General features: G+C 34.0%; 1 protein-coding gene across 6 annotated transcripts in view; it reads left to right on the plus strand.

The window, feature by feature from the left end:
- Positions 1-14,292, plus strand: part of RICTOR (RPTOR independent companion of MTOR complex 2) — a 127,695-nt gene that overhangs the window by 90,283 nt on the left and 23,120 nt on the right. For all 6 annotated transcript variants that reach the window (XM_027092723.1, XM_027092724.1, XM_027092726.1 and 3 more), the window contains 12 exons: positions 1,503-1,668; positions 1,964-2,065; positions 2,188-2,234; positions 3,763-3,898; positions 4,296-4,495; positions 4,792-4,918; positions 5,315-5,479; positions 5,652-5,728; positions 6,184-6,262; positions 12,158-12,267; positions 12,722-12,809; positions 13,996-14,088. In XM_027092723.1, the coding sequence (XP_026948524.1) occupies positions 1,503-1,668; positions 1,964-2,065; positions 2,188-2,234; positions 3,763-3,898; positions 4,296-4,495; positions 4,792-4,918; positions 5,315-5,479; positions 5,652-5,728; positions 6,184-6,262; positions 12,158-12,267; positions 12,722-12,809; positions 13,996-14,088 (1,390 nt within the window). The remainder of the gene's footprint in view (positions 1-1,502; positions 1,669-1,963; positions 2,066-2,187; positions 2,235-3,762; positions 3,899-4,295; positions 4,496-4,791; positions 4,919-5,314; positions 5,480-5,651; positions 5,729-6,183; positions 6,263-12,157; positions 12,268-12,721; positions 12,810-13,995; positions 14,089-14,292) is intronic.

Here is a 14,292-nt window from a genome sequence, read left to right on the forward strand (position 1 = left end):
TTGTATGTGTGGTTAAAAATGTTGGAAAAAGAAAGTTGGAATTTATATATTTAGGCTTCATTATTTTTTTTGTAATGTTTTGAAATGTAGTTCATTAGCTATTCAGAACTAGGAATTTTTGTTAAGTTATAATACATTTCTCAAAAGTTTAGTTAGCTTTATTAATTCAAAAGTACACATAAGGGCCTCACTATAAATAATACTTTTTTTATTAGCTTTAAATCTGTCAGTGAAAATACTACTATTTAACAGACTGAAGTTGTATTATAAACGGAGGGCATTACGGACCATCAGTTCTGACTCTTAAGCTAACATCGGTAGTGGTGGCGTTCAACTTTTATTTTAGTAGTTTCTTGATGGGAAAATGTACTTTCCCAAAGCCTGGTAGACCTGAACTCTCTGGGTCAGATTATGGCCATGGTATTTAGTGTTCATCAGGAATTCAAATTTACCTTCAAAATTCCAGTAATAATCTAAGAATGATTTTTTTTAGCTCGGTAAGCTGTTTACTGATAAGTACTTGCTAATCTGGACACATCCTAAGGTTTTTAAATTTTAAATCTGATTTGTATTTACCAGAATTTCTTAAGTTGAGACTTGATCGCTACCAAATTCTAGAAAACTGTATTTTATGCACCACAAAAAGGGAATTTAAAATAATTTCTAGGGACTTCCTGGTGGCACAGTGGTTAAGAATCCACCTGCCAATGCAGGAGACATGCAGGGTTCGATCCCTGGTCCGGGAAGATCCCACATGTCACAGAGCAACTAAGCCCATGCACTTCGACTACTGAGCCTGTGCTCTAGAGCCCAGAAGCCACAACTACTCAGCCCGCACGCTGCAACTACTGAAGCCCGTGCACTTAGAGCCCGTGCTCCGCAACAAGGGAAGCCACAGCAGTAAGAGGCCTGTGCACCGTAATGAGCAGTAGCCCTCACTCGCCGCAACTAGAGAATGCCCATGCACAGCAACGAAGACCCAACACAGCCAAAATAAATAAATAATTAATTTTCAAAATAAAATAATTTTTAAAAGGATCCCATTTACAGTTGCAGATTAGTGGGGAAAATAGAGACTGTTCAGTTGATACTGGAATCATCGGTTATCCAACCTCATATCATAAACAAAAATCAATTTCATATGGATTAAGGACTTAAATGTGAAAAGCAGAGTTTTAAAACTTTAATAAGAAAGTAAGGTCACTAGGTCCTGACCTTGAGGAAGGAGTTCTTAAAACTAACATACCAAAAGTACCCACCACCATAGAAGAAAAGATTAGTAAGTATGTTTCGTTGAATCTAAATAATTAGTGTTTCTTCATACAAATCAGCAGTGTTCTTGTTTTTTTTCTTTGTGGTTCCAAATTTGGTTAAATAATTTACTTTTTAGTAACACTCTCTAGCATGGATTTATGTAAGTTTTAATAGAATAATTTACCAAAGTGGTCTCTTTAAAATTACGCTAGCCTTGTATTAATTGTACTAATTTTTTTTCTCATTAGGCGAGCCAGTGCAGCCTTGAACTGTTTAAAACGCTTCCATGAAATGAAGAAACGAGGACCTAAGCCTTATAGCCTTCATTTAGATCACATTATTCAGAAAGCAATTGCAACACACCAGAAACGGGATCAATATCTCCGAGTTCAGAAAGATATATTTGTTCTTAAGGTACTGATGAGAAGATGCAATTTTCAATTTATTTCCTAATTCTTAACCACTGTATTTTAGTAGGCATACATGCTTGAGTTTGCAGTTTTATTCATGCATATGGATTTTCAGAAGGCTTCTAAGTTTTATAATGACTAGGCAGTGGAGCTGTGTTTTTATAACTTTTTCAAGTTAGAAAATCTTGATAATCTTCCTTAAATGAAAAACCTTCCATTTTGTTTTTAATATTTGAAGTTAGTTTTTTGACGTGAGGCCATTTGTCTTAATTTTTCATATTACTTTCTGGTGATTTTAGGATACAGAGGAAGCTCTTTTAATGAACCTTAGAGATAGCCAAGTCCTTCAACATAAAGAGAATCTTGAATGGAATTGGAATCTTATAGGGACCATTCTTAAGGTATGATAGGATACTTCTTGGTAATGGCTTGATTGTTTTCATTTTCTTATTCATTGTACTTCATCATAATTATATGTTTAGGAATTGATAAATACATAATATAACGTATTATGTTTTTCTAGTGGCCAAATGTAAATCTAAGAAACTATAAAGATGAACAGTTGCACAGGTATGTAAGAACTGTTTTGCATTTAAAGAACTTAGATTTGAATTATATTATGCCTGATACCTACTAAAAGTAATAATTGATGTTTTAAAGATACATACATACATTTTAATAGTTGGTATTCAGTAGGTACATATATATTTTTTTATACATAGTTTGTATTTTACAACCAAAAAGCATCAGCGAATTCTTTTTCTGGTTATTTACATTCTGGTTTTAGTTTTGGAACAAATGAAATACTTGAGATTAAAGTTTCTCAAATCGAGGAATATCAGCCATGTACTTATCTTAGCCCTAATGTATGAGAATGACATAAGGGCATAGTGTTTCCCTTTCAAAATGATGGCCATTTAAAATATTCCAATTCTACTTTCTTTTGAATCTGACTTTGAAGGGTTATTCATTCTTGTTCGTTTTTACACTCCTTGTAGCCAACCACACCTTCCATAAAACATGCTAATGTTTATGGCATATACAGTACTTCAGGGTATTGTGCTCTTTTCTAGTACCCCATGCATTTTTACTCCTTCTGAGTTTAGACTAACCAACCACCAGTGTTGATCTCATTGGATAAGAGGGGCTTTACTTCATGTTTTTGAGAAGTTCATATCATTGACATTATAATTGATTGTATTCATCTACTCAGTGATATTTAACTTAATATCTGTATTAAGTTTTGAGAAATATATAGAACATAAGAATTACATTGGGGTAAAGAAGCATAGCACTAACTTTTCAGACTCCTTGAGAACAGAGGTGAAGTCTCATTCAACTTTGTTTCTCCAACTCCTGGATCTGGCACCTTTATTAGATTGGACTGTAGTGCTCGAAATTAAATTGAACTAAATTCCATGGAAGCTTAGAACATAATGTTGAAAATTATAACATTGAACTATCATCCATTGCTTTATAAATTCAGTTGCTTAAATTTTACCTGGAACTTTTATGGTTGACTTTTTTGCCTAATTGTGAAAAACTGATAAAATCATAGTGTGGTAACATTTGCTTACAATTATCTAGTATAAGATTATTTTATAGAGCCATGGGACAAAGTTCTTGATAAAGTACAGTAGAAAAGAATTTATATATTCTGGATTAAAAGAGAGTTGAAAAGAAAAAAAGACCTGATAGTAAAATAAAATGTGTGCATTTCAAAAGAAAAAAAAAAAAAAGAATGAAAATTTATATCCAGGTGGCTTCCTCATATTTCTCCAACTGTATCTTCTAGCTATGTTATATCTGCATTTTTCCTGCTAGCATCTTTCTTCTCCACTATTTCTGTCAGGCATCTCACCATAAAGTTCTTATTTCACAAAGATATTTTTTATAATGAAGGGGATTTTTTGTTGTTTTTTATGGTTGGTTTGTGTGTGGAATGTACCAAATGTGTTTATTAAATTTCTTGCCATGTAGCTCAATGGTTTAAACCCAAAACATATTCAAAACCTTATTATATCATAAGTTGTGGTTAAGATTCTAAAAGAATTATTTGGTTTATTACTTTGTTGCTGATTTTTTATTTTGATCTTAGGTTTGTACGAAGACTACTTTATTTTTACAAGCCCAGCAGTAAATTATATGCCAATCTGGATCTGGATTTTGCCAAGTCCAAGCAGCTCACAGTTGTGGGTTGCCAGTTTACAGAATTTCTTCTTGAGTCTGAAGAGGTAATAAGCACTTCGTATATTTTCCACAGTAAATGTTTTTCACTGAATTTGCCCCCTTCCTTTTATTTCTGAAGAGGCATAAGCTATATTTAGAAACATCGAGAATGAGACCAAACCTAGATTTTTATCCTGACTTAGTCACTAGCTATTTATGTGACTTTGGACAGTTAATTTGCCTTCTAGAAGACCTGGTTTTCTCCTTGTAAGATGGAAAATAATACCATCTCATGCAGCACTGTGTTGAATGGGATTAAAAACAACAGATACTCAGTGATTGATATCTGTTATTAGTAACTTCATCATTATCATTAAATTTTTTGGACTTTATTAGAGTTGATTTTTCTAATTGTAGGCACTAAGTCCTTTTCTAGCAATATCATAATGTATTTGCTTTCAGGATGGGCAAGGATACTTAGAAGATCTAGTAAAGGATATTGTTCAGTGGCTCAATGCCTCGTCTGGCATGAAACCTGAAAGAAGCCTTCAAAATAATGGTTTATTGACTACTCTTAGTCAACACTACTTTTTATTTATTGGAACACTTTCTTGCCACCCTCATGGAGTCAAAATGCTGGAAAAATGCAGTGTATTTCAATGGTGAGCATTCCTAAATTCTGTTTCAGTATATACCCAAACTATTTTTAATGTGATCAGAAAGGGCATGCTTTTTAGTCTGTGTACCTGTGTTTGGTAAATTTTTATTAAAATACAAAAAAACATTTAATTAGAGCTGTCTTGATGCTCTACTCCGATGCTTTTTTTTAAAATGTGATATTTGTTAAGTGCTTTCTTTTAGAAATGCTTGTTTATTAGGAATTTAAAGATATTTGTTGAATTAATGAATCAATACAGTAATTTCTAGTAACCTTCATTATTTTCAATCCTTATTTTAGTTTACTTAATCTTTGCTCCTTGAAAAACCAAGATCACTTGCTGAAACTGACTGTTTCGAGCTTGGACTATAGCAGAGATGGATTGGCTAGGGTCATACTTTCCAAAATCTTAACAGCAGCCACTGATGTGAGTATAACATAGGCAATAAAACTATATATTTCATAACCAGTTAATTCAGTATTTTATAAATTTTGGCCTAATAAAACTAATTATAAATTCTAAGACTATGGGATGGAATTTTAGTTTACTTTAAAATTTTAGTTCCTCCAAAGAACTCGATATAGTACACATATTTTTATATAAAGGGAAAGAAGCAGCTAGATTGAAACACAAGTATTTTACTTTACTTGGACTAAAAAATATTCATATCAAGGGCTAGACCATCAATTCCAGTCTTTCTGCCCTTTTCAAGTAGCAGAACTGTCCCAAAACAAAGTCGAATAGACCGTCCATAGTGAAGTTTGGGTGGTGGTTTTTTTCTTTCTTTTTTTTTTTTTTTAATGTTCTTATTTATCTTTATAGGCCTGCAGGCTGTATGCAACAAAACATTTAAGAGTATTATTGAGAGCTAATGTTGAATTCTTCAATAATTGGGGAATTGAATTACTAGTGACCCAGCTGCATGATAAAAACAAAACGATTTCTTCTGAAGCTCTTGATATTCTCGATGAAGCATGTGAAGACAAGGTAAAGTTTCATTATTTTATAATAAAACCCTTAGACATGAATTTTTATTAAAACATTCAAATTTGATAGAAAATTATGTGAAATTATAATGTATATAATATAGTGGTTTTAGAAATAGAGAATTTACTATCTTCATGCAGTTATTAATTTGCCTAATAATTATTTCTTTTAGGCCAATCTCCATGCTCTTATTCAGATGAAGCCAGCTTTATCTCACCTTGGGGACAAGGGTTTGCTTCTCCTCCTGAGGTAAATTTGAAGAAAATTTTTCTTATAGTTATGTTTTCTGTTGTGTTCTCTCTGGCAGTGTGTATTAAAGCTGGATTCAAATCTGTAAAGGAAGCACTCTAAAGAGTTTAGCTGTTAACTTCTGAAAGAGGCCTATTTTAGAATATTGGACATCCTTTAATACTGAAACTCTGTCTTTTCATTGTTTTTCTTAATGTTTCTTTTACATTTCCATGTGTCCTCATTCTTTTCATGACATTTTCTTTACTGTGGTTGGATTCATGTGTTTTTGCAAAGATTGTGAAAATTTATTTGTATTTGAAATTACAATGAATAAAAATTGACCTTTTAGTTTTAGGAAGGAGCTGTTCTTAAAGTCTTTTACCTCCTTAAACATATTTTGTTTGAGATGTTTTAGCTCCTTAAACATTTTTTGTGAGACTTAATGTTAAACTATTGCCTGTTTTAATTTACAGATTTCTCTCCATTCCAAAAGGGTTTTCCTATTTGAACGAAAGGGGTTATGTAGCAAAACAGTTGGAAAAGTGGCACAAGGTAACTTGCTATTGAATAAGTTTCATTTGTATCTTTTTATCTTGGGAAATAGATTGTGAATTTAGAGGATTTTTAAAATATTGTCAGTATTTTGAAACTAAAAAAGTTAAATATTTAAACATTCATGTGAAGTCAAGTCTTAAAATTCTGTATAATTATTTGTATTTATATTTGTCCACTTTTTAAACTATAGTTATTTTATAGAGAACTATTGATTTTGTGTAAATTCTGTTGAAATTTTGCTTTCAATTTAATTGATATAATCTATTGGTATCGTTTGTCAACCCTACTTACCATCATTTCTTTTATTCTTGGGTTCCTTTCACACGCCTTTTAAGCTGAAACTAAAACAATTTTCCTAAATGAAGATTAAAAAACAGTTCTACCAAGCAGATATAATCATCTAATTAAATTTCATTTTAAGGTGTACTTTTCATAAATCTGAGAGCAAACTTCTTGCTGTTGTATATAATAGGGAAATCTAGGAAGAAGGGAGTAGTTTGAAGGTATTAGTTAACTTCCTAGCTTTTCTTTAGGTGGTCATCACTGTGACTTCAGTTTCATTTGATGCATTGTAAATTGTCAAAGCATCTTAGAAACTCATGGATTAATCAATCCTAATGTAAATGATTTTCAGATTTTCCATTATTTCAGATCATTATTTATATTGTCTATATTGAACCATGTTTCATAAGATATTCTCATTTTTAAAAAATACTATAGCTATAGTTATAGTTACCAGAGGTGGGGTGTGGGGAGAGAGGGAGTTGGATGAAGGCAGTCAAATGATACAAACTTCCAGTTATAAATAAGTACTAGGAATATAACGTACATAATAAATATAATTAACACAGCTGTATGTTATATATGAAAGTTGTCAAGAGAGTAAATCCTAGGAGTTCTTATCACAAGGGAAAATTTTTTTTTTATTTCTTTAATTTTGTATCTGTATGAGATGATGGATGTTCACTAAACTTATTTTGATGATCCTTTCACAATGTGTGTAAGTCACATCATTATGCTTTACTCCTTAGACTTATACCGTGCTGTATGTCAATTACATCTCAATAAAACTGGAAGAAAAAAAGGGAAAAAAATACTATAACTATAAAGTGTACAACTTTAGGCCTGAAGTCTTTCAGTAATTGGTGAATTAGAAAACTAAAATAAAGATGTGATAGTTTTGAACTTCCCTGGTGGTCCACTGGTTAAGAATCCATCTGCCAATGCAGGGGACATGGGTTCGATCCCTGGTTCGTGAAGAACCCACATGCTGTGGGGCAACTAAGCCCGTGCGCCACAACTACTGAGCCCGCACGCCGCAACTACTGAAGCTTGTGCACTCTGGGGCCTGCGTGCTGCAACTACTGAAGCCTGCATGCCTAGAGCCTATCCTTCTCACCATAATGAGAAGCCCCGCACACTGCAATGAAGAGTAGCCCCTGCTGGCCACAACTAGAGAAGGCCCACGTGCAGCAGTGAAGCTCAGTGCAGCCAAAAAAAAAAAAAAAAAAAAAAAAGAGATATGATAGTTTTATTTTCTAAATAGAAGATGTTTAAACTAGTTACCATAATAAGATTGGTCACTTTATTATACAAATTATATTAGGAAATTGTTTAGCAAATCTGGTACAGCACTTTCAGATAGTACGTACAAAATATTAACTGATATAACAAAATCATGTGTCGTGTATAAGGAAACAGAAGAAGGGTTAATGATTCTGCCTTAGGGATTAGCAAAAAAAATGTTAGGCTGAGGAGAGGATGTGATATTTGAAGTGGTCTTGAGGAGTAAATAGTCAAATTGGAAGAAGGATGTTCAAGGATGAGGGGGCAGAATAATAAATCTGTATAGGTTATTGAAACTTCACAGACTTGAGGAAAGCCATATTCCAGTGCGGTTGGGGCTAGGATAAGTGGGGTGTGGCAAGATGAGGATGGAATGGTGAATTAGAACTAGATTGAATTAGAATTAGAACTAGGCTTTTATAAGCCACATTATGTCATACTAAGGGATTTCAGTTTTGTAGGAAGTAGGGGGAATCTTTACAAGTGTAAAGAATATTCATAGTCTGAACTATACTTTAGAAAAAGATCACAGTGTAGTAGCAGAAGTATGGTCATCAAGGTAAAGAAATCTAGGAATACTGAGACCAGTTTAGAAGCAAAATTGATAAGAGCATGGACTTCAGTGGTGGTTAGGTTCCATAGTCAGGGACACATTTTCTGGACATTTTTGAAATAAGATGGACAGGATTTGTGAACTGATTGGATGTAATGAATGAGGGGTCCCACTTGACCCTTAAGGTTTCTGATTTGAATGACTGAATACATAATGGCTTACCATTAAAAGATTGTGATTACAAAAGGTGGTTTGCAGCAATGAGGATAATGAATTTTGAATAAGTTGAACTGGTATTGCCTGTTGTATGGCAAGTGAGAGTATCCAGAAAATATTTGGAAATGTGCATCTGGAGCTCAGATATGAGCTGAAGATAGAAGTTTGGGAGTTGTCAGTGAATAGTAGTAGTTGGAATTTGAATTGAGTGAGATCACCAAGGAAAATGTAAAGAACAAAGAAGTAAAACTGGAAATTGCTCCCTAGAGAACACTCTGCTTTTTTTTTTTATCTTTATGCTTTCTTTAATATATAACTTTATTTATTTTTAATTTTTGGCTGCATTGGGTCTTCACTGTTGTGTGCAGCTTTTCTCTAGTTGCAGAGAGCGGGGGCTACTTTTCGTTGCAGTGCGCGGGCTTCTCATTGTGGCGGCTTCTCTTGTTGCGGAGCATGGGCTTTAGGTGTGCGGGCTTCAGTAGTCGTGGCACACGGGCTCAGTAGTTGTGGCTTACGGGCTCTAGAGCACAGGCTCAGTAGTTGTGGCGCACAGGCTTAGTTGCTCTGCGGCGTGTGGGATCGTCCCAGACCGGGGCTCGAACTCGTGTCAGGCGGATTCTTAACCACTGTGCCACCAGGGAAGCCCGAACACTCTGCCTTCATGAGGGGAATAAAAGGACAGGGACATTGAGGAAAAAATTATCAGCATGGCTTCACTAAAGGATGCTTCAGGAAGGAGAGGTCAGTGGTATATATTCTTGAGAGAGGTCAGGTAAGGTGAACACTAGAAAAAAAGCCTGTTGAAGGTGACCAGTCATTGGTGAATTTTGCTAGAGCAATTTCAGTAACAAGTTATAAACAGATGCTGAATTGCAGTTAGTTAGGCAGTAAATGCGAGATGTAAATATAAAGACAGTATAGTCTACTCTCTCAAATTAGAGAAAGGGAGAAAGGGAGGGTAACTAACTTAGTGATTGCCTACAGTTAAACTTAGTGCCTTTCAAGTATTACCTCACTTAATCCTCAAAGCAACCCTGTGAAATGTTTTTGTATTATTTCTATGTTGTGAATGAAAATGTGGAAGCTAAGATGAGTAAACTAATTTATCCTAGGTCACAGAGCATGAAAATAACAGAGCAGGGGCACTTTTTGATTCCAAAGCCCATGCTCTTTCCACTATATTTGATTTCCTCCCAGTAGCTTGCAGCATGCCAAGATGAAGTTGAGACTGTCGCTTTTTCTAGGTAATAAAGCATCCAGGCCTGAATAATATTGAAAATTCACTCATTCAATTTAAAACTTTCATCCCTAGCCCAGGCTTGGTATAGAAATCTGCAATGGAGGGAGGATATGGTTCGTTTCATCACTCTGTTATTTATCTCCTCCCCATTTACCAGGTGCAAATTTGGAGCCTCTTCAGCTTTAGAGCAGGAGGAGGAGGGGGTACAGGGTCATGGACAGTCTTACTCAACTGATGCAACTGTTATCTGGGGTTGTTAGCTTTGAGCGGGGCAGATTTCAGATGTTGATTCTTTTACTCGAGGGTTATGTTCATGAATTCCTTGAAGACCTCATTCTGGGGATCTCTCATTTGCAGTTCCCTTGACTGAATCAATGGCTCCTCTGGCTGCCTACTTACGATACCTCCTAGTAGCTAGAGGTTCACCCTCATTTGGGGTCTTCTTGCTCCTCCAGTAGGTCCTTTTTGGGCAGAATCCTCAAGATGATCCACATCAGAAACTCAGTGCATTTCATAGCTATAAACCATACCCCTCAACTTTGCTAGTGTTTTCCACATGGACGCCACTGGTCAAAAGACTAACCAAGCAATACCATGTGAATGTAACTATTCCTGCATAAAGCTCAAAATACCTTCCTTAATTAGAATTTTTGTACTGAGATGTTCATGTATAGGGAGATTATGGTAGTATAGTATATAGAGTAATATAGTGGTTGTAGTAGCAGTAGTAGAAATTTGGTATGCTGATAATATAATTAAAATCTTGTATTACTTTTGCAAAGTAAAGAACCTAAAAGAAAAGCAGGAAAAGTAAGTTTTTAGAGTCTCTAAGTAGGGAGTTAAGGTAACCCACCAAATTTAAGTAGTCTAAAATGGTTTAAAATGAAAAATGTCTCCTTGCCCCCTTTTTCTCTCTTTTCTGAAGATAATGTCTGTTAATATTTTGTATGCACTGAAAGATGTTTTGTGCATCTATAAGTATATATTCTTCATATAAAAATACAAATGAATCCATTCACAGCTGTAAATAAAATTGTATTTAATTTTTTTGTTTAACAGTGTATCTAAGAGATCTTTTCAGAGCTGTGCATTTAGAGCTGTCTAATTCTCTTTAATGGCTGCATAGTAAATTATAACAATGTACCCTAATTTTTATAATCACACCTGTATTATGGGCATTTAGACTGTTTCCAACTTTTTTAGTTTTGTAAACAGTGTTTGCTGGATATTCTTGCATGTATATCTTTGCATACTTGTGCAGGTATATCTTTTGAACAAATTTCTAAAGTATAATTGTTGAGTCAAAAAGTATGTGAATGTAAAGTTTTGATAAATACTGCCAAATTGCTTTTCAGAGTTTCTACCAATTCCTTCTAAACGTTTAGTTTAAAGTGGAGATCTTTGCAATAAAGATGGTGGTGTGATTGACTGTCTCGGTTTAAAGAATTTAACTAGAAAATTTCCAAGTTTTAGTTGGAAATATTTTTTACATTTGACCTGATTTAAAGGGAGAGAGATTGTTTCTTACCAAACGGTGCTAAAATGGTAGAACTCAGTTAATTTCCTTTTAAAATTTCTAGTGAATATCTTCAGAGTTTAATATTAAGAAGCTAGTTTTGGGACTTCCCTGGTGGCACAGTGGTTAAGAATCTGCCTGCCAATGCAGGGGACACGGGTTTGAGCCCTGGTCTGGGAATATTCCACATGCCGCGGAGCAACTAAGCCCGTGCACCACAACTGCTGAGCCTGTGCTTTAGAGCCTGTGAGCCACAACTACTGAGGCTGCATGTCACACCTACCGAGGCCGCATGCCACAACTACGGAAGCCCTCACACCTAGAGCCCCTGCTCTGCAACAAGAGAAGCCACGGCAATGAGAAGCCCGCGCACTGCAACGAAGAGTAGTCCCCACTCGCCACAACTAGAGAAAGCCTGTGCGCAGCAACGAAGACCCAACACAGCCAAAAATAAATAAACAAACAAATAAATAAATAAAAAGCTGTTCTTTTTTTTTTTTAATGGGGACAGGAATTCAAATATGACAAAAAAATTTTTAGCTTACTTGTATGGACCCTAAAATATTAATTGAAAATGAGGAAAAGCGTATAAGCAGAAAGCTTATAGGTATGGATGTGATAGAACATTTGCATTCATAATACCTTGTTCTATCTACTCTTTTCAAAAATTTCTTAAATTTCCTGAACAGATGTTCATTTTTCTCATATTTATGCTTCCAAAGATTTGTTAGGTACCTAACATATTACAAATTTAGTGAATGTTGTTATGATATATATAGTTAAAACAATATTATCTTCTAGGAATATAATTCAAAATATGTTGACTTGATTGAAGAACAACTTAATGAAGCACTTACTACTTACCGAAAGCCAATTGATGGTGACAACTATGTTCGTCGGAGTAACCAAAGGTATAGTCCAGTTAATGGAATAATTTATTGCTAGTCCTCAAACATAAAATTTAAAACCAAATTATTGTAAATCATTACTTTTTAAAGTTTTCTGAGTTATTTTGTTTCTTACACTGACATAGGAAAAGTCTTTTTAAAGCACAGCATTGAATGTTCAAAAATTCAGTGGCATTCATAACTTGAATACCCTGACTAATATAGCATAGTGTTCAGATCCCTCCATGTCCTTACCCTAGTGTGTATTTCTTGTCTTAGTTCTCTTAGCGTTACTCAGAGACCAGCTAAACTATTATTTTTCTAGAGGAATTCTCATGCCTTTCCACCTCCGTATTTTTATTTATGCTGAGTGATTATGTCTAATTCTGTTTATCTAGTACTTTATTATAAGTCATTTTTTAAAATTAGCTTATTTAAAATGAACCAATAGGTATATCAATCATTTTTATTATACTAGATTACAGCGTCCTCATGTCTACCTACCTGTACACCTTTACGGACAACTGGTACACCACAAAACAGGCTGTCATTTGTTGGAAGTACAGGTAAAAACATAATTTGCTTATTTTAAATAGCTACAGTAGTAGAAAAAACTTAGTATTGCTAAAGTATTATCTTTTCAAAAACTTCTCAAAAGCCTTCAGAAAGTCAGTGGCATAGTTGCTTTTAAAGCCATCCATCTTGTAATTGACTTAGCATTCTTTGTTTGCAGTGCTTAGAGATATTACTGGCTTGCATGCATTTCCCTGACTTGCATATGACTATTTGCATAGCTAATTTGTTATGTAGAGTAAGTAATCCAGTGAAGGTCTGAGTTCTTTCCTTTCTAGTTCATTGGGGAAGTTCATCTCCTTAGTAAAAACATACTGAAAAACTGAGTTTCTTCATTCCTCTTGTTGGGAAGTTAAACTGAACCTGAAACATATTCAGTTACCTTTGGTGAGCAAAAACTGAAAGTATCAGTTGCTGTTTGTTAGTGCCTCACTGTTTTCATATATTTCATGTAATGTAAGGCTTAGACAAGCAGTTGTTCTTTGAGTATAGTATGCACGCCAGATTTTGGCTGGGAATATGTCTTGCTACTAGGTGTTTTCAATAAATGTAACCCTTATTTTAAGAATGGTTATAGAAGTATTTGTGTTTCTGAACAATAGTAACCTAGCAGTTTAGTTCCTTTTCATATCAGTGTTCATTTCAGGAGCAAAAGTTTTGCATAAATATATTCCACAGTTTCATGTATTTTTATATTGTCTGTGAAGACTATTGAGACTATATATTTTTTTAATTCACTGAAAATTTAAATGATTTTCTCAGTATCATTACCTACATAGTATGATAAAGTCTAGGTGTTAATTTGTTATTTTCTAACTAAAAGAAATAATGATCGTTAATGGCTAACATTTTTCTAATACTAAGCCCCAAGTACTTTGTTACACTTATGTAATAATTCATTAAATCATTAAACTTTATGAAACAGAGTTTAGGAAATCAAGACATGGGGAGATTAAGTAACTTGCTCAAGGCCACTTAGCTAATAAGTTCTAACTCTAGTATATGAATTCAGAGCCCATGTCCTAATGCTGCTTCTTAAGAAATTCGACATAAAATTATTTTAGGATTTTAAATATGCAAAAATTACTAAATACAAACCTTAAATTGGTTTTAAGATACAATAAGAATATATGTTAAAGACATACTGTTAATCATATGGTATTTTTTTCCTCTCTCCAGAATATTATTACAGAACTCTGTCACAGTGTCCGCACACCAGATTTGGATAAATGGGAAGAAATTAAAAAACTGAAAGCATCTCTATGGGCCTTGGTTTGTAATAAACACTTCTGTAAGATCTTCTTAATTTTTAGATTTTTCTCATTTTCCTGTTAATATTAAATAAATAAAAATAATTTTATTTGGAACGTGTTCTTAGATTAGTATTCTAAAGCAAAGATTGTTCCTGCCCATTTAAATATTATTTTATGTTGGAAAATAAATGATTAAACTGTTAGTTTTCTTGCTGAGACAGAT

The sequence above is a fragment of the Aethalodelphis obliquidens genome, unplaced genomic scaffold (assembly GCF_003676395.1).
Source record: "Aethalodelphis obliquidens isolate GAN/ISIS:26980383/991018 unplaced genomic scaffold, ASM367639v1 scaffold80, whole genome shotgun sequence".
NCBI classification, from domain to species: domain Eukaryota; kingdom Metazoa; phylum Chordata; class Mammalia; order Artiodactyla; family Delphinidae; genus Aethalodelphis; species Aethalodelphis obliquidens.